This window comes from Sus scrofa, chromosome 5 (genome assembly GCF_000003025.6).
Source record: "Sus scrofa isolate TJ Tabasco breed Duroc chromosome 5, Sscrofa11.1, whole genome shotgun sequence".
Classification (NCBI taxonomy): Eukaryota; Metazoa; Chordata; class Mammalia; order Artiodactyla; family Suidae; genus Sus; species Sus scrofa.
In genome coordinates this window covers 71,963,802-71,985,621 of record NC_010447.5, presented here as the reverse complement: position 1 = coordinate 71,985,621, position 21,820 = coordinate 71,963,802, and the positions used below count along the sequence as shown (strand labels likewise).

Below are 21,820 nucleotides of genomic sequence, written 5' to 3'. Positions count from 1 at the left end.
TTCTCTCTTAACCATATTTCTTTTCAGAGAAATGTAAAAGTTACTGGCAAGCAAATATACAATTTGTATAATTTAAGCCGTTAGACCACCGATAACATTCTCCAAGTGAGATACAAAATTAAGTGAAATTAAGTCTTCAAAGAAGTTTTAATCTATTGTTTTCTATATATCTTTCTCACTAGATTCCAGGTTCATTTAGGGCAAGAAATAGAATTTTGTAATGTCTACGTGAAACACAACATCTTGTACGTAGCAGGTTCTTACTAAATATGCACCAGCTTTAACATAAATTTATATTTTATATTCAACTAACATTTGAGCCCAGGAATAAGTTCTCACACACTGTGCAACTATCACAACAGATAAAACATAATCCCTGTAGTCACATAGTTCATAATCTCATAGGAAACATGTGAGAAAAGCATGGGGAATTTTTATGGATGGTATTTCATCACAAGTACCAATGAGTGGCATGGATAACAGGGAAGGCGAGGCAATTCTAACTGCTAAGATCAAGGAGCCTTTCCAAAGGAAGATAGCGGATGACCTTACAGAACGTCACAGCTTAATTTGCTTTGCGAGAACCACAAGATGGTTTAAAACCACAGGGTGGTTATAAATGCAAAGCCCATTATCCGAAAAACACGATCCTCTTCTACCCGTAATGTCCATGCATATCTTGATCTTGAGAATTTTGTTCTAGATTGAAATAGGAATATGGGAAAATTCCTTCAGTCATCAAATGAATGCAATCTATCAAATGCAGCATTGACAGAATTACACAAGTGCAAAAATTCAGAGTAAATGATGACTATTTTCCAGGGGTGTAGTCAAAAAGATGATCTGTAGGAGTTCCCGTCGTGGCGCAGTGGTTAACGAATCCGACTAGGAACCATGAGGTTGCAGGTTCGGTCCCTGCCCTTGCTCACTGGGTTAAAGATCCGGCGTTGCCGTGAGCTGTGGTGTGGGTCACAGACGCGGCTCGGATCCCGCGTTGCTGTGGCTCTGGTGTAGGCCGGTGGCTACAGCTCCAATTTGACCCCTAGTCTGGGAACCTCCATATGCCGCGGGAGCGGCCCAAGAAATAGCAAAAAGACAAAAAAAAAAAAAAAAAAAAAAGATGATCTGTAAAGCCTTGTCAAAAAGAAGGTCAAGTATAAATGAGATGACCATTCAGACTGGCTCTACGGAGCAAAAATAAGGAAGTGAGAGCAGAATATGCTTTTTAGGAACACAGTACAGGAATTTCCAAACTCTAAGATTTAAGTCTGTCCCCACGGAGAGAGAATCATGGAGAGAGAAGCAAGTGCCTTCACTGATGAACTAAAACATTGTTCAAAGGAAATTAGAATTTTTACACTAATACATAGTAAATATAAGGTTTTAGGGGAACAAAAAACAATTATTTTAGCATCTATAGCTAGTCTAAAGCTGAGAATCGGACCACAGGGACATTGAAGAAGAAGCAGTTGCAGAATTCTAAGAATAAGAAATGAGTGGACTGCACATCAGAATGCACACCCTCTATGATTTAGTTTCTAAGTAGGACCTCGGTCAACTATATAAATACTTTTTCATTATCAAATAATGCTTAAAATGATTTACTAATTGAAACACTTCAGATGTGACTTTTTGTCATATTTTTAGCCTCAGTTACTTTTCACCTAGAAAAAGAAATATGAGGAATAGGCACCTTTGACTATTTCACATGCCTACCCTCCTCCTGCATTCAGAGACTTCCTAAAATTAACCAAACTCCTTTTCTTAAACTGCAAGTGATGCAGACATATACAAATTGGCATAAGATGATAAGGCAGGTTATTCTTACCCTTAGCATCTCAGAACAAATCTTTTTTATAGATCTACATCTAATTATGTTTTAAGATAGGTTAATCAAATGGGAAATTTTTACAAAGTACTTTGACTTTGAAATTCATATCTTGGATTCTTCCATCATAAATTTATGGTAATCTGAGGGGTTTCTTAAGATAAAATTCTACCTACTTTGCATCACTTTTAAACAATCTGAGGGGGTTTCTTAAGATAAAATTCTACCTACTTTGCATCACTTTTGAACAATATGTGGTCAGATGAAAAGTGACTAGAAGTGTGGAAAATGCTGAGAGCAGAATATCTGAGCTATCCATGTAATATTCTATTTTGAAGATAATAAAATAAAAAAAATCCTCTGGGAGGCTCTCAGATTAGCTGATTTTCAGTTTCTTCAAATATCATACTGCTAACTTAAGTTAATGCATATTTTAGAGCAATTTTTTTTAATCTCCTAAGAATACTGTAAGAAAATAAGCAAGCCAATAAAAAGTAATCTGACTTTATATTTTCAAGGCCTACAGTTTTCAAATTTAAAATGGTAAATTGCATAGCTCAGAGAACTCTACTCAGTATTCTATAATAACCTAATTTGGAAAAGAAGCTGAAAAAGAATGTTACAGATATATAACTGATTCCCTTTGGCATACACCTGAAACCAACACAACACTGTAAATCAACTACACCCCAATAAAGTTTAATTTAAAAAAAAAATGAGTGCTTAGAAGAGGATATTGGCTATCTAAATTGAAACCAAGGAGAATGTTGCTGAAACCTGCTACTAAAATAAAATATAAATTTCTTACCTGTACTCCATCTTCACAAAGTTCATAGCTTTTACTAACAGCATTGGGACAATTGCCAGGAATTTTACTATTGGCAATATGCTCATCGATATCTTCTCCTTGAAAAGAAAGCAATGCTTACTTCAAACTATTCATTACAAATATGCATTATTTTTAAGACAAATACAGACTTGACAATATAAATATTTTTTATTTTAACAATTTATCATTCTTTAGACAATGAAAATTGTTAGTTGTTAGATTTATCCAAATATGAGTAATTAATTGATCATTTTCTTTTGGGAGGCAATTTTCTTAAACCTAATGCTTTGAAATCTTACCTGGAGTATTGTTGAAGTTACCACAAAGACCGCAAGTTGGATATTGTTTGTGAATAGTGAGCTTTAAAAAAAAAAATTACATGTATATGTTTATAAAATATTGAAAATATCTCAAGATAAATTTTACCCAAACCAAAGGACAAAGGCTTCTCATGTTCAATTTTACCTAAGCCGGTTACACTCACAGGGCCTTTTTCTAAAGCACCTGGATCTAGAATTTGGAAAGAAATCCTGACTAACTGCATGTCTTTGGGCCAATTATTTTACTTTTATTAGCCTGAATTTCCTGAATCCCATCATCTATAAAATAAAATTAATAACATTACATACATCAAAGTATTTTAGATATTAGATAATGCTAATACAGCGACGAACACAAAGAGATTTCTCAATAAACCTTAGTTCTTATTTTCCTTATATTGTATCATTTTTATAACAGAAAGTAAAGAACAAAAAGCACATGACTGTAAGAAAATCACAGATGGACTTACTGAGAGTTTGTTATTTTTGTCCCACATCAAAGACAGGATTCCTCTACGGCTATTCAGAACATTATGTTCTCCGTATTTTTTAATGTGAATCAACTTATTGTTATATGGTATGTGTACACTGGAAAGCATAAAGAACAAGTACATATAAAAGATATGAATAGTATTATAACAGGCTTTTTATGATCATTCGTGTTTCTATATCTAGTATCATAATACTGGCTAGTAAACATAAACATATTTTTCCTCATCATTTCAGAAGAGACACATGACTTTTCTCAATTTCGGAAAAGGGAGGAATGATAAATAAATTTGGGGGCATGCGAGAAATGAACAAGAAAAACTGATTCTGCGTAAGAATAAAATGATCAAGTAATTTGAAATATTTACCAGTAGAATATCATGCCTCACTTTCTTAGCCAGAAAAGTATTCAAATACGTCAGCCCCACTAAATATAAATCATTACTTCTAGAAATAATGGCCTGTTTCGATATATTTTAAAAACTCTAATTGTTTTAGGGTTAAACATACAAATGAAAATGTAAATATTCCATTAACACTTTTGTTGAATATGCATGTTGTCCCAAATCTAAATACTCAAAATAGGCAAACACCAGAACTAATCTTTCTCTTCCTACCTTGTTAGAGACATAAATATCACATCTTAAAATCCCACATATAACAAAGTCTTATACATTTAACAAGAATTTATCATAAATATTGATAAGAGGGCCAAAATAGGAAAAAAGTACTATCTCTTCTCTAGTCAATCTTTTTTTTTTTCTTTTTGCTCAGGTTACTTCAACTAATTTATAGCCTTTATTCAAAATGCTGTGACTTTTACCTTTCTCCATTAACTAAAATGACATCACCCGAAATGGAGATGTCATTATTGTCAATTATAACTGTTATTTTTTCAATCTCACTGTCATTGTTTCGTTTGATTTCAACATTGAAATCTCCTCCAGATTCAACACAGTGACGGCAGAAAGTATAAGAGCATGAAGACTCAAAGGAAAAGACACGGCCATTGAACGCTTTATATGCTCCTTTGCCCCAAGTAGACGCTTCACCTAAAAAACATTTAAGGTAGAATATTCAATATCATTTAGAACAACAGTCAATGTAGTTTCTAGTTTTGATTTTTTTTAAGTATTTATGAAAGCTACTATTCTCACATCCAACTTAAATCAGTACTTTTCTTTCTTACACACTTCAAAATGCGCTAAAAGTCATGCCTGAGCCCTTGGAAATACTCGAAGTGGGCTATTCTGGCTAAAACTAAAGAAAAAAATATCTTGTTTCCCATTGGAAAAGGGAAATTTTCTCTACTCTGGGAAGAGATACGTGGAGGGAAGCTGTGGTCTGTTTGTTCGTTTTACTTTTTGTAGAGGTAGTCTTTCTAATGTCTGACTGGGTTACCACTAATATTAAATAAATATAAAGAATTACATTATTTCTCTATCTCTCTCTCTCCATGTGTGTGTATATACACATGTATTGAGTGTATATATGTGTTTGTGTGGAATGCATGTGCATAAAACAGATAGAGAAAATTTTAAAATTTGGTTACTTTCAAATCTGATTAGATACTGGCTGGCTTGGGAATATAAATATGGATAGAAATCAGTCATTTTTACTTACCAATAATTGCATCTGTTTCTGAGTATTTTGGCGTTGCTTCAGGAATATGGGATCCTTTTTCTATTCAACACAATGCATAGATTACTTAAGTTTCAAAATATATGCTGATTTTAAATAGACAGGATAATTGATCTTCTACATGAGAATTTAAAGGTTGGTATTGAAGACCATCAATTTTTTTAATCCTAGATATATAATTTGATTTTGTGACAGCTATGATTTTCTTAAGTCACATGCACGATTATTTCTGAAGTCTATGATTTTTTCTTATAGTAGTAAGTCAAAGTATGTTCAGAGCTCATTAAAAGCTTATTCATTTGAGATCATGCACAATTAAAAACATGTGCTGCATCCCTTAGAGAACTATTTTTCAACTTCAAAAATAGAACTATAGAGGCCTATTTTTATTGAAAGACACTACCCAAACAGGCCCATGGTAGATTTTATTAAATCAGTTTACCATATAATACCAATAACTAATTATCTATATCTGAAAAAAATCACTTCTCCTTGTCAAAGAGAAAAATTAGCATACCTTGAAATTTTGTTTCCCATGAATTTTTTTTTAGAACCACACCCACAGCATATGGAAGTTCCCGGGCTAGGGGTTCAATCAGAGCTATAGCTGCTGGCCTACACCACAGCCACAGTAACAGGGGATCCAAGCCACATCTGTGACCTACACCATAGCTCATGACAACGCCGGATTCTTAACCCACTGAGCAAGGCCAGGGATCAAACCCGCATACTCATGGATACTAGTCAGGTTTGTTAACCGACAGGGACTCCTCCCATGATTGTTTAATTCTAATATGCTGACCATTTTATGTAACTAAGTAAATCTTAGAAAAAAATCTAAAAGCAAACAGAATGGAGCGGCAATAAAAAATTTTCAAAAGTGAACATTTTGATAGAATTTTAAAATATTTTTTTACAAAGCCAGAAATTTAAAATATTTTTTTACAAAGCCACATGCTGTGTATCTTGAGGCCACTCCTCTTAATGATAGGTTGTCATTACTCAGGTAGAGTGGAAATATACTAAACTATAAAGTCATCCTTTAAGTACTATATCTAAAATTGATAATGGAGGAGTTGCATTGTTTTATTTAGAATCCCTAAAATATAATTTTTTGCATTTGTGAAATTGTTTCAAATAACCAATTAGTCGTCTAAATTTCAGTACTCAAAAAGCATTTAGAAGCTCAATTCTACATGAGAAAAGCATAGTAATACCAAATCCCAGCAAATCAATAATCAACAGAACATTTTATTAAACACCGAATGTTATAAATCGAACTACCTGGAGTACTGAATGGTCCAGAAGAACTGTAGTCAGATGAGCTTGTGGCACCTATTTAATACAAAATGATTAGGCTGTTTCTGTGTATAATTTTATTTGGTAAATTATGAAAAAAGTTTAATCTGATGTATAAATCATAAATCCAATTTCAGCATTGCTAAGCTGGCAGACTTAGACCCGTGTGAAGGTGTATAAGAAAAAAAAAAGTTATCAACTCAACAACTTACTGGAGAAACAAAATTATAAGCCTCACTGCTAAATGAACTGACACCACATTATTTACTCCAGATGAATTGCCTTAAAACTTGATCAGGGAAAGAGAAAAGGTTTGTGTAGACAGAGTTTCAAGTCTGTTATTCCAATTTCAACCAAACTTACTCCCACATCAAATTGCTTTACATTTGAGAAATTTAGTTGCCATTTCAAGATATCAACTGAACAAAGGATTCTTCATTCACAGAAACTGGAAATATTAAAACCATTAATCTAGATGAACTGAGATGTTCAATCTCAAGACGTCATGTCAAGAGATCCAGCACCTGCCATTTCAAAGCCACTAGATTTACTGTCATTAGATGCACTACCAGAGAGAACACTAAATAAGAGCTGACCATCTGATTCAGAAAAAATGAAAACATTTGAAAGCTGACATCCAAATAGCAGAAAAATCTCAAAATGGAAACCATTCCACAGTACAAAGATAAGAGACAATTACTTCTTAGTACAATTTCTCATGAATAAAACCTAAATTTGAATACCTGAGCTAATGGGGTTCAGAATTTTAGCATCTCTTAAACCGTTTTTTTCAACTATCAAAGAAAATCAGTGATAATAGATAATAAATGATTTCAAATTTCTCAGTTTCATTGAAGTTTAAATCTGAAAATTTATGTCCAAAGATTAAGAACAATCCAAAATAAAATTATAATTTCTGTAGGACCAAGCCTTTTTTTAACAGATTTATTAATAGTCAAATGAGACTGAGGTCAACCACTACTCTACCACACTATTCTTCATGCTAATTAGACTTCATTTTATAAAAAGGTATTAATCCTAATTTGAGTTCTAAGTGTGAACTGTGAATAATTTTTGAGCATCCATGTCATTAGAAGTGGATCTACTACCCACGGTTCTGTGGTCATCTAGCCTAGTGGCTCAATCTTTAACATTGTTTTTTTTTTTTTTTTTTTTTTTTTTTTTTTTTTTTTTTTTTTTTTTTTTTCTCTTTAGTGCTCAATCCTTAAACTACTAAGACCAGATCCAAGATAGAAAGGTCAAGCCCAACAAATCAGCTGCCACTCTTCAACTTATGCAACTCCAAATCCATTTTGCATAAAGAAAATAAAGACTCTTTCATGTCAATATATTCACAACCAGAAAACTAGTTCCACAGCCTCTGCCAACAAATATTAAATGACTTTTGGGGAGAAAAAATGTATACATGTAAGGATAACTTGATCCCCTTGCTGTACAGTGGGAAAAAAAAATGACTTTTGCCTGGTCATATCTAAAGACATTTCATCATTTCAGATTTTGGCTTGCTTTTTAAATTATTATTAAGGATAGTCCTTTCCTCTAGTGGAAAAATTAAAATGTTATTGTAAAAAATTATGAAAGTTTAAAATACATTTCAATTTCATTGAAAGAGTTCAGGTTAGTAGAAAGCCTGATTTATGGGCATTGGTCCTGAGACTTAACAAATCTAGGCCCAACAGACATTGTTGCACCAATCCATCAATCCCCTGACTTCAAATTCTTTTCCACCAAATGGTCAAGTGCCAATCCCAAATTTCCAATATTAACACCAGCATGTTCACCCCCATTTTTCAAACTGGTACTGCTACAGAACATTAAAAGTATGTCACCAGAAAATATTTAATTCAGTAACTTTTTTCCAAATGTCTTTCCTTCAAGCCCCAAATCAAAAGACCCAGGTCTTCCAACTAACAAAAAAAGCAATATATTATTAAATAAAATAATAAATAGTTGAAATCCAATTGGATTCCTCAGGAGCAAACTGGGTGAATACCTAATCACTGGCATCAGAGTCGAAGCCTTTGAGACCATCGCCAAAAGATCCACTGCCACTCATTCTATCCCCTCCATGTTTATTGACTCCAAATCCCTATTGACCAGAAGTCTCAAGTTGGATTCCAAATTTCCAGAGCTACCACCGGAAAGGTATGCCCACTTCTCAAACAGATGTCATTTGCTGAATATAAAATGATTGCCACAGCATATACTGCAAATATTTTATAACAGAAAATTTTATGCACGAAAATGAGATATCAATACCTAGACCACTGGAAATAGATCCTTCAGTTCTAACAACTTGATTGCCTTCAACTGTCTGGCTACTAATGCCACTGCCACCAAGTAGCTCGAATCAGAAGTTTCAAAACCAAACACAGTATTGTCCTTTCTGGCTCCAAGTTACCAATCAAAAGAGCTGGTACCAACTGATGAAAAAAATCAAGGTGTTATTAAATTTTAATCTTTATTAATTAGTTATGAAATGTTATTCAAAGAAAAATGCTTCCACTGTTTAGTTAATTTAACTTAAAATCTTCCAAACTGTGTCTGTATTGGAATACCTGAACTACTGACATCAGAATATAAAATGATTATCACAATATGTATTAAAAATGCTTTTGATGATTCAGAAATTTAAATGCACAAAAATGAGATATCAATACCTAGATCACTGGAAACAGATCCTTCAGTTCTAACAACTTGATTTCTTCAACTGCATTGCCACTAATGCCACTGCCACCAAATGAACTTGAACCAGAAACTCCAAAACCAAGTGCACTAGTGCCCTTGTTGGTTCCAAATTCCCAATCAAAAGACCAACTGATAAAAAAATCAAGATGTTATTAAAACTTAATCTTCATTAGTTAATTAGGTTGTTAAATGTTATTTTTTAAATGTTTAGACTACTTGATTAATTTAATTAATTTAAAAATTTTCTGGAATGAATCTTTATTGGAATACCTGAACTACTGACATCAGATCCCAGGCCTTTAAATCCAGCCCCAATATATCCACTGCCACTCAATCTATTCCCTCCAAGTTCACTGATTCCAAATCTTTGTTGACCAGGGGCCCCTAAGTTGGATTCCAGATTTCCAGTGCTACCATCAACAAATGCATTCCCACTTCTCAAATTGGTATCACCGGCAGAATATAAAATGATTGTAACTGCAAGCATTTTTATGATTCAGAAAATTCTATGCACAGAAATGAGATATCAATCAATACCTAGACTATTGGAAATGGATGTTCTAACAACTTGATTTCCTTCAATTGTTTTGCTACTGATGCCACTGCCACCAAATGAACCTGAACCAGAAGTTCCAAAACCAAAGGCAGCATTGCCCTTGCTGGCTCCAAGTTGCCAACCAAAAGACCCAGTTGCGATTGATGAAAAAAATCAAGATGTTGGTGTTTCCCTGTGGCTCAGTTGGTTAAGGATCTGGTGTTGTCACTGAAATGTCTCTGGTTACTGCAGTGATGTGGGTTCAACCCCTGGCCCAGGAAATTCTGCATGCTGTGGGTGTGGCCAAAATGATCAAGATGTTATTAAAAATTAATTTTTATTATTTAATTAGTTTGTTGTTAAATGTAAAGAAAACTATTTTAACCAATTAATTAATCTAATGAATTTAAATTTTTCTGAAATGAGTCTTAGTTGGAATACCTGAGTCATGGGCATTCAATACAAAACATATGAATTCACCCCCAGCAGATCCTCTACAGCTAATTTCACTCCAAAACTCTACTAATTCCCAATCCCTTTTGACCAGAAGTTCCCAATCCAAATGCTAAATTTTCAGAGACACTGCTGCTAAAAACAGCCCTTCTTCTCATGTAGATGCTGTCTACTGAACTTTAATATATATATATATGTATATATATATATAGAAAAATTATGATTCTTAACCATCTCTCTCTCTCGCTCTCTCGCTCTCTCTCTCTCTTTTTTTTTTTTTTTTTTTTTTTTTTTTTTTTGGTTTTTAGGCTGCACCCAGGGCATATGGAGGTTCCCAGGCATATACAGGTTCCTGGGGGTTGAATCAGAGCTACAGCTGCACACCTATGCCAGAGCCACAGCAACGTGGGATCCAAACTGTGTCTGCGACCTACACCACACTTCACGGCAACGCCAGATCCCTGACCCACTGAGCGAGGCCTGGGCTTGAACCTGCATACTTGTGGATACTAGTCGGATTCATTTCCGCTGCACCATGATGGGAACTCCCGATTCTTAACAACTTCTATGCATAAAACCTAAAGAGTTATAATACTCAGCTCACTGGAAAATGATTTTCCAGTGCTCCCTATTTTTAACAAAGCTTTTTTTTCAAGACCACTAACCCCAATTCTGCATGAACCAGAGTTACCAAGACTAAGTCCAAATTAACCTTTCTTTTACCATCAAGTCTGAAATAAAAAATAAATGGAAAATTAAGCTGTTGTCAGGAGCAATAAACAAGTGATGTAAATTACTTAGTTTTTCCCTTAATAAAGTCTAACTCAGAATTCCTGAGCCACTGAAATGAGAGCCAAAGCCCATGGTTTCACTAACAAACCCCTTGCTATTCTTCCTGTTTCCACCAATTTCCACATCTTTTAAGATAAATTACTCTGATATTGAAAATACCTAGACTTACTGTCCTTTAGTTACCCTCATTGCCTTCACTGACTTGGATTTCCAAATATAAAATTCTAGTTATCCACACTTTTTTGTTTATTGAAAATATAAAACAATATTGAAAATCACTTTGAAATAAAATCACTCTAACAAATTTCAGCACTTTGGTTTTGCTTCTCCTGGTCTTTGGCTGTAGATATACAGATGACAGATTCAAACATTCTGACAATCCTTTCCAAGAAAACTAGTTGAGATATGAACTAAAAAGCTAAGTAATTGAACTTAAAAAGCTAGCATCGCAAAAGTCATACAGAAACAGGAGACCAAAAATTTTCTGTCCCTATGACAAAACACGGGAACAAGAGAGTTTAAGTGGCTTTCCCAAAGTCCACAGAAGGTCGTGGAGGAAGAGTAGGAATAGAAACTGGATCTCTACAATCCAAGCCCAAGCCCCTTCATAAAAACATCAAACTTACTTGCCCCTTCACTAAAATGTTTAAAGTGAAGGTGATATGGATACTTTAAGAACCAAACAGAGTTTAAAAATCTTTCCCATGAGGGCCTCTAACACTAAATCTGCCTTCATTGAAAACACCACCACTGATTCCTGCTTTGCCAATGGACTGCTTTTTCTGTCAGAAACAGAAACTAAGGAACAACTTAGAATGCACGTTTCACTGGCAGCAGAGTAAGAGCCGGCTAATCTATTTACTGAATTCACATCAAATCCACTTTGGTCAGATGCACCCCCAGAAATGTTATTTTTGTCTGAAGCAGTGCCACCAGATTCTGTACCACCAGAGCAACAGTCGGCAAGATCACTTGCTGAACTGGTTTTCTCTATCATACACAAAACAATCATTACCAGAGAAAAGCTGCATTCATTTATATTGTACCAGAAATTAATCTATGCGCATTGCATATTATCCTCTCCACCCACACACATCCTTCCACATAGAATTCCAACAGTGCAATCAGGAGTGTGCATGACAACCCATTTACCATCAGGTTTGAGAGAGTTCCCTGAGAAAAGTGAAGCACAGGGTTCAAGATAAAGTTTCTATAGAACATGAGCACACAATTAACAGCTCAGTGTTGTAAATAAGAGCAATATAGCTGTGTTATCTTCTTAGTCATACTGAACTTGTCAATCCCGAAAGAGATGACTGGACAGACAGGAAAATTTGTGCCTTTCCTGAAGCTCGTTCAACCACATACTTACACCAAAAACTGTGTCTCCTTCTCAGTTATCATCACCTGGGCTCAAATATCAAATTTTCATATAAAATATTGAAGTCATTTTCTTCACTTGATCTCCCTCTTCCTGACTTTTGCAGAGGTACAAACTACAGAGCTTTCGGGGACCAGGCAAGTAAAGTAAAAATTTGAATCAGCCAATAAGGAGAAGCATGTTAAGCCAGAGAGGATAAGCCTCATCTAAGGATGTTTACATATTTTTTTCAGACAAAAAAAAATTAAAGACCACAAACTACTTAAAATCCCTACTTTACAATATTACTTAGCGAACTGAATATGCAGCTTCAAGAGAGAATCTGGATATAGAAAATGGATTGCAGTTGGAGACAGAAACATGAGAGACTCTGCTAAATTGGAGTCCAGGAGGCATTTTAAATTATTCATTTATACATGATAAAAATGATTGCTCGTCATTGAAATAGTACCAAGTAAAAAGATAGCATAAGAAAATAAAAATTATCAGAGAAAAAGTAATTCAATGTAAACTGCTTCACCAAAATTCTCTAAAGACAGAATTCATCACTCTCATTGGCACTGGAATGAGTGCCTTTAGTGTTCCACGACGCCTATGAAGGCCATGTGGTGCAAATAAAGCAAAGATGATCAGATTATCTCAAATGAAAAAAGTGCTTGTTTTCTAGGTCAGCATTTTTCTGTAACAGTACCTGCTGGGACGACGTCTAATTCTAAACTATCAGCATCCCGAGGTTCTCTTGACCCATCTTCAGCCGCTCCTTGAGCACGAAATCCATTGTTAGGGAGTGAACCAACAAGAGATGTCTTTCTTTTGTTTGCGTCACCAAAGGACAAACTACTGAGCAAAGAGTGACCTAATGCAAATAACAGAAGATTTTATTTGAAAACAGCATTGCTAGCACAATAAAGGTGATGGATTGTGACACTATGAAAAACCATATTTTGTGTAAGCACTTTTATTCTGGTGGAATTTAGAACACGTACCACTCATTGACTTAATTGTCATGTTCACATATTTTTGTCATAGTTCTAAGACTTCAAGAAAGAGATGAATAGAGTTGTGAAGATTTAATTGATGTGATGTATACGAGAAATGCTTCCTCTCCACCCACTTCCTCCTCCATCACTAACCCCCAAGTTCTAGTGTTCAACCTTCTCCCACCAAAATATTCTGTCATGGTGAATCCACGCTGTCCTTGGCTTAGTAGTAGCTGATGAAATTAAAATAACATACCTGATTCTCTTTTCTGTGTTTCTGCAAAGAAAAAAGATGAAAACGTTTATTCATAAATAAATTGTAGCTTTCACCTCCTTTAAATCTTAGCTTACATATCATTTCAGTGAGGCATGCTTTGACAATGTGAAATTGCAACCCTCATTCTAATGCTTCCAATGATCATTATATTACTCTAATTTATTCCATAGATTTGTATCACCTTGTAATATACCATGTTTACTATTTATAATGTTTATTGTTTATTAACTATCTCCTTATTCTTCTTTTCTTCATTTATCCTCTCTCTCTGTGTGTGTCTGTCTTTGCTACCATACCTTAGATTGATGCAAAGCAGAAAGAAATAAGACCATATTCGGTAGTGGGAAACGGATGAGATTTTGAGTCAAACCGATCTGGACTCCCAGCCCCTAGACTGGCAATCACAATGGCCTTTGACAATAATTCTCTTAGACTTAGACTCAGATAAGAGGAGTTCCTACTGTGTGAGCCACAGAATTCTCTCTGGCCTTCCTTGGGTCATGGCCCTTCTTAGAAGGAAAGAATACAGGCAGCCGGTCAAGAGGAGATGTTATCCCAGAGCCAGGGCCATCTTCCCTCCCCTATTGAAGATCATACTAAGTCCCCAGGGCCCTGGCATCTCAAGACCATCTTTCCAAGTTTAAACCACATCACAAGGATGAGAACACTTAGGCCTACGGGAGGCGCCGGGAGGTGACTATTTACAGAAGTAGATGGATCTGGAAACTGCAGGCTAGGCTATCGCATTGTGGGACAAAGTAAGGGATGGAAAGAGCAACAGGACATAAATACTGGCCAGGGCACTGCCAACCCCATTCTTGGGTTGGATTCCAGCGATCTGAAAATTCTGCATTGTGATCAGGATTTCCAGGTCGTCACAAATATATTTCAGCCAAGGTGGAAGAAAAATTTTCTTTAAAATGTTTTCTTTTTATTTATACATATGCTATGTAGACATACATTTGTATACTTGCCCTTAACCTGTCCTTGGATAACTTATTTAATATTTCTCAATGTTTCCTTATCTATTAAGTGGAGACTATGTAATAAATGAGGATAAAACAATAGCTACCTCATAATATATTTATCAATTAGGTGAAAGAATTAAATGAAATGAAAGGACCTGTGTCTGGCACATAAGTATTCAACAGAGAAATACATATATTTTAATATATTTCATTTGCCTCACCAAACTTGTCAAACGGATGCATATTCCTTTTATTTCACTTTTTTAATTCATGATAAGTGCTCACTGTATTCATCATATCTCTCCTGAGTTTAACCCCACAGGTATATTAGATCCTTCATTTTGTGAGACCAATATTTCTTCTGAATTTCTTCATTCTGTTGTTGAAAGGAATAGCCTGGTATCTTAGCCAGCGTGCTATCTTTGTTTCTACTATTATCTTATACAAAAAACATTACCATTGGGGTAAGTGGTAATGGCCGATATGTTCACTGTATGTATCACATCTTAGATGTGTAACAGCGCCTTACATGCCTTGTCTCTTTAACTCTCTCAACACTCCTCTGAGTTAGGTACTATTATTATTCCTCACTTGTAGATGGGAAAACTGATATTTAAAAGAGGTCGAATAACTTGCCCAAGATCACATGGTAACATCTGCCCAAAAAAACATTTCTCTTAAGCAAAATTTCTTAAGCAATCTGCTTAAAGCAAGCTTGCTTAATCTTAAAGATAATTAAAATTATTTATATATTTTATAGCTCAAAGATAGGTAAAGTATATTTATCTATTCAGAGTAAGGTCATGCTATATCTTACATATTTTTGAAAGGATTGCTTATATTTTGGACTTTAGAAGGAAAGAAAAAAAGAAATAGACATAATTCTGCTCCTCCACCTGCACCCTATGGAGAAAAATTGCCAGATCAGAGAGAAGAATATGGGTGAGCTGTGGGGGGGGGGGGGGGTTAAAAGTCATGGTGACAAACAAGTTATATTGTCTAAAATTGATGAATATCCAAAAATATAAAGTCCCACAGTGACCTATGGATCCTTTTCTCAAATATGTGAGTCTTTGTCTCATTTTTGAATGAAGGGTGAAGCTCTGGAATTTGTCCAATTTTATTCTGGCTGTTTGAGTGGTGGACTCATGCTCTAGCATTAGAGACCCTCATGTCCTTCCTCGGTAAGACCTGGAGAGACACAGGAATAAATCCAATTGCTCGTTATTTCAGAGGATTTTCAGGGCGCTCTGGAATTCCAGGTCCCCTCATCTCAATCTACTTTCCCACATGAGGACTTTCAGAGGAATGCTAAAGACTCCTAGGCCTCAATTTATTCTAATTAACAGCTGGATTTTATACACTTGGTAGTTGAGAAGTTCTTCCGATGCTGTTATGGCAGAACCTCATGAGTCCTGTCCATAGTTATGAGGAGGTGATTTTGCTGTCTTCATGAGACAGCTGACCTGCTGCTTATTTTCTGTTTGTGTTTTATCTCAAATGAAATATTTGCCAATTACCTTCTATTGTATTAAGATTATAGAAAGAGAGACCTAAAAAACATATAAAAGTAATCTTGGGCTATTTTGATTGCTGTGTACATTAGACCAGAATCAAATTGAATCTGTATGAATATTAGCAAAAACCTTATTGTTTAGATTTAAGAAAATTCCATTAAAGTAGTTTTGATTTGCTATGGCTTATTTTTCATTTTGTGGGTATGGAACCAAAACAATGGGTAAGCTTAGTTTTCCTGCTAGATGAAAATAATGAGTAATATTCAATGAAATTCAGTTGCCCAAAGGAATCTGTAGCAAAACTATTGAAACTAGTTTAATTAAAATAGATCACCAATCCTAGAATACAAAGTAAAAGCATGTTCTGTCAATAAAAACATAGGAAAGTAAAACTTTAAATCTAGATTCACATTTTTCTCATAGGTTTAAGAAAAATTTTAAAGGCAAGTAACAATAAAAATTTTCCATTTCAGAGGGCACCGCCTTCATAAATACTGATTAAATATTAAAATGTCTGGCTCAGATTATACTAAAACACACTGGAGTATGTTTGTATTAATAAGGACTATTTCATTTTAATCATTTTAATGACTTTTCCATGGAAGATATGCCCTATCTTCAAAGTAAAGCACTGCTACTTTATTGTTACTTAGCATTAATTGTAAGAAAAGAAAACAAAGTAATTTACCTGATTTGCTTTCAGCTATTTTGTCATCTGACCAAATGTAAATTGTACACGAAACCATAAAGGGCTTAACATGTGTTCTGAAAATTGTTGCCAAAACTAAATTGTATATTATTACACACATACACACATGCAGACAAAAGATAAGAAGAAATAGTTTACAGATATGGTTTGGGTCTGCTCAATATTGTCTCTAAAGAAAAATTATACAGTAACACTCTCCATATAAGTTAATACCTAGAAAATTCTAGCTAAAATGTAGTTGCAATCAAGAATCGTCCCCAAATTGTCTTACAACAAATAGGGATGTCACAAAACCCATGCATGAACTTTACCCACCAAGGATACAGTCCTTGGGATCTCACACGGAGTGCACACTCTTCCCACACATACAAGGTTAATAAGCTGGGACCAAAGATGTTCACATCCCAGTAGACTGAAGGCAGAAGAAAGAACTGGAACTAAGTACTGAGAGCAGATTTAATGAGCCCATAAAGACAGAAAGCTAGATATTCAACAGAAGTGAAGAGAAAGAAAGGCAAATCAAAAGCAAACACAGAAGCTCAGAAACTGCCTCCAGGGTCCAACTATCACACACATATCAGTAAATCCCAAGGACATTACTGCATTGTATATAATGTAATTGGCCTTTATTTTGATGTCCTAAAAAAAAAATGTTGTTAAACTATGTTCATATGTCCCAAGTTTACTTGGGTATGAAGATAGGCCATGTGCTGTTCATTTCAGAAAGTTTACCTTGCAAAAGATTTGGTTACCTTCATATGGAAAATTTCTGTATGCAGAACAAATCATATATTGATTATCCTGAATTATTTTATTAATTCAAAACAAATATATAATGCATGTCATCAGAAGCCTATGTTTTCAGCAATGTGAATACAGAGCAAACAATATAGATCAAAATCCTATCCTTGAGTGGTTTACAATCATGTAAGATAAACAAGTAGTCCTGGTAGTTCACAAAATTAAGTATTTATGAAAATTGAAAACATCAATTTTCTGTATTCCATGTTGATGGGAATGTAAATTGGTTCAGTTATTATGAAGAACATTATGGAGTTTTCTCAAAAATTAAAAATAAAAGTACCAGGAATTCCTGTTGTGGCGCAGTGGAAATGAATCCAACTAGGAACTACGAGGTTGCAGGTTCTATCCCTGGCCTTGCTCAGTGGGTTAAGGATCCAGCGTTACTGTGAGCTATGGTGTAGGTCACAGATGTGGCTCGGATCTGGCGTTGCTGAGGCTGTGGTGTAGGCCGGCAGCTACAACTCCGATTCGACCCACAGCCTGGGAACCTCCATATGCAGCGGGTGCGGCCCTAAAAGGCAAAAAAATTAAAAATTAAATAAATAAATAAAAGCACCAGAGTTCCTGTTGTGGCTCAGCGGTAACGAACACAACTAGTATCCATGAGGATGCAGGTTCAATCCCTGGCCTCACTCAGTGGTTTAAGGATCCTGCATTGCCATGAGCTGTGGTGAAGGTCCCACAGGTGGCTTGGATCCTACATTGCTGTGGCTGTGGCTGTGGCTGTGGCATAGGCTGGCAACTGCAGCTCTGATTCAACCTCTAACCTGGGAACTTCCATATGCACTGGGTGCAGCCCTTAAAAAAAAAAAAAGAAGAAGTACCATATAATTTATTGATTCCACACTTGAGTACAGAGCCAAAGAAAATAAAATCACTACCTTAAAGAAATATCTTCACTCCCAGATTCATTACAGCATTATCCACAACAGACAAGACAAGGAAACAACCTAAGTGTCCATCAACAGATGAATGGCTAAAGAAAGTGCAATGTAATAATACCTTTCAGCCATAAAAATGAAACTCTTACCATTTGTGGCAACACGGATGGACCTTGAGAGCATTATAATAAGTTAAATATGTCAGAGAAAGACAAAAAATGTATGATTTCCCTTTTATGTGGACTCTAAAAACATTTAACTCATAAAAACAGAGGTTTCCAGGAGGTTGACAATCTAATATATAACACAGTGACCATTTTGTATTATGTTCTTAAAAGTTGCTAAGAGAGTAGATCTTGAATGTTCTTACCACACACACACACACACACACACACACACACACACACACACATTACTGTGTGAGGTGATAAAGGTGTCATCTCACTTTATTGTGGAAATCATTTTGAAACATATACATGTATCAAATTACCCATCACATTGTAGCCCTTAAATGTATGCAAAGTCAGATGTCAATTGTATCTCAATACTGCTGGAAAAAAATTTCTGTGTTCCAAAAGCATATTCAGAATATACCTTGATATCTCAAGGTAAAGATTAATTTGTGAAAGACACTGACCTGATTTTAACCTGAAGAATAGGGCTTCCCCATCTGTAAAAAATGGAAAAAAAAGTGAAAATAGTTAGGTCTTTTTATATTTCTCTGTAGCATATTTTTTAAGACAATGAAAATAATTTTCTTGTTTCCATTTTTCTTTTTTTCTTTTTTTTTTTTTTTTTGGCTTTTTTCCTTTTCTAGGGCCACCTCCTGTGGCATATGGAGGTTCCCAGGCTAAGGGTCCAGTCAGAGCTGTAGACGCCAGCCTACATACGCCACAGCAACTCGGGATCCATGCTGCTTCTGCAACTTACACCACAGCTCTCAGCAATGCCAGATCCTTAACCCACTGAGCAAGGCCAGGGATTGAACCCGCAACCTCATGGTTCCTTGTCAGATTTGTTAACCACTGAGCCACAATGGGAACTCCTTCATTTTTCTTTTAAATTCAATATACACAATCTACTTTTTATATATAATCATCATATTATTTATATGTTAATTTATTATTTTTGAGCTTTCTTAATACATCTCATCTACATAGATACAAGTCTATATCAATCTATCAACATAAAGTTTTCAATATCAATGCACTCTTGGGAATATATATAGCCAAATAAGTTCAACTCAAAAATTAATATTAGCCAATATTAGACTCCTCCTCCTCTTCATTTTCTTTTTCCTCCTATATCTCTTTCACACTATCCAAACCTTTTACAATTGTGAATGTAAAGTATATTTTCTGATCTATATTTCATTTGATTTTATTGTCCTTAAATATTTTCTGGTTAATGTGTTTACAAGCAATGAACTAGAAAAAAAAAAAGGAAAAATACAATCAATTGTATAGATTTTACTCTACTGAGAGGACAAAATAGCCTGGGAATAAAATAAGAATTGATTTTGCATATATATTTTGCACCAGATCTACCTCTTATATATCATTAAAGCTTTTTTTCATTTATCCAGGGTACTATTTTTTAGTTTTCTTTCCATACATTTATGGTTGATTAAACAATACAAATATTTCTGACTGATTCTGTAGATGCCTTCTAAATACCTGCCTTCTCCACCTTTCAGTCATCCATTCTTTACCTTCCTGTGATCTGCTAAAAATGAAAGGAATCTGTTTGGATCATAAATTCATCGACTAAGAGAAATAAAAATTCATTTCCACTAAGGCACTTGGAATTTCTGCAAAGAGCAGTTTTCCAGGTATATTCCTTCTCACTATGAAATTATAATTAAAAACATAAAAATCTCTGAATTTTGTCAATAAATAACCAGTCTAAGGAATTTTATTGAAATATTTGTAGTCGTTTACCAGAACTATCATAGATAACTAGGAATTTACTTTAGAAACATTCTCCAGTTCTCTGGTAACTGTAATATACTTATAGCAAATACAAATTTTGTTGAAATATATCATTTAATAAATGCTTTGAAAATATTATGTTTGTGAACTGTTAAGAAATAAAAAATACATTTATGCAAAATAGAAGCAGAGCAGATTTATATTTATAAAATAGAAGCAAAGATCATAGCAAAGAGCTATGTAAGATTATGAAAATCATTACTTGAAATTATCATTTTCTAGCACTCCATCAGACAACTTTCCAGGTAGCTGGATTAAGGATAGAAATATTTTCTCTAATAACAACAAATAACTGTAGTATATTCTGGTTTCTCACAGAAAAGTAAAATGTTTCCTACCCCCAAATTTAGAAAACAGATTTTAAGTTTAGCTACAGAATGAATTTCTCCTCTTTTACAAACTTTTCTCTTTAAGTTTGGATATTATTGTTTGCCTATTCTTTGCAGAAACAAAACCAAAGAGCAAGAAATGCATTTGTTTATAACGATTCTTTCATTTTGATCAAATTTTAATTAAAATTAATTAATGATCTTATCTTTCAGTTATTTCTAGAAATCAATCAACTGACTTTCTAAGATATCCAGGGGAGTTGTTAGTTTAGGAAATATTCTCCCTACAAAATTTTCTTTCGGTGATGAACCGGCCTTTTAATTGGTGATTCTTTCATGATTTGCGAAAAACTGAAATTTACCAGTGTGGATCTTCAGTCTTAAAGAAGATGCTAGTTCAAAACAAGAGTCATCAAAAACCTGTACACTAATATTTTTAAGCATGCAGATAGAGATATAGATATTGTCTTAAGGAAGGCTTGTTCCAGCTGAAATAATACCCAATAAAATGAAAATCTAGTCTTTTTACTTATTGTCCTCCTCTGAGGTGTAGGAAAGATTTCCCAGGAAGAAAAAATATGAAAACTAAACATTTAAGCAAATATAGGCATGGATCTAACAAATATGGAAGGATTCTTTATACTAGTCCCTTACCTTTGCAAAAGAAGCAAAGTGCCACAATGAAGTACAAAAATATCAACTTCATGGTGGTGATTTGGACCTAGAAACAGAGACCAGTCATCCTGGAGAATCAGATCCGCAAGAGTCCCTCTAACTGGAGTTTTTATACCCACTCATACCACCGTCTTTCCTCATGGGCAAGGTGTGGTAAACTTGGTGACAACAGGGCAAAGGCAAATATTCTAGCACGCCAGAGATGAAATCCATCTTAAGTCAGTGAGGTCGTTATTTCTGTGACATCTTCTTTCTTGGATCAAATCCAGCTCATGCCAAACCCAGACCACACCTTCTTGCCGCCCTGTGTAAACAGCAAAGGCAGGAACTAAAAGTCCCAGGATTAAAAATCAAATATGCAATGATATTCTATTAATCATTGCAAAAGTCTTAATACCTCAAGAAACTCAAAT

The 21,820-nt window shown here is 34.7% G+C and overlaps 1 protein-coding gene across 1 annotated transcript in view; it reads right to left on the bottom strand.

Moving 5' to 3' along the window:
- The window catches only part of MUC19 (apomucin), a gene marked incomplete at its 3' end in the record, with an annotated part of 104,943 nt that extends 83,452 nt beyond the window's left edge, over window positions 1–21,491 (bottom strand). Inside the window, 10 exon segments of the mRNA NM_001113286.1 lie at window positions 2,637–2,734; window positions 2,957–3,017; window positions 3,448–3,565; window positions 4,290–4,518; window positions 5,090–5,149; window positions 6,392–6,442; window positions 12,968–13,132; window positions 13,513–13,533; window positions 19,050–19,082; window positions 21,387–21,491. Coding sequence (NP_001106757.1) covers window positions 2,637–2,734; window positions 2,957–3,017; window positions 3,448–3,565; window positions 4,290–4,518; window positions 5,090–5,149; window positions 6,392–6,442; window positions 12,968–13,132; window positions 13,513–13,533; window positions 19,050–19,082; window positions 21,387–21,438 — 888 coding nt within the window.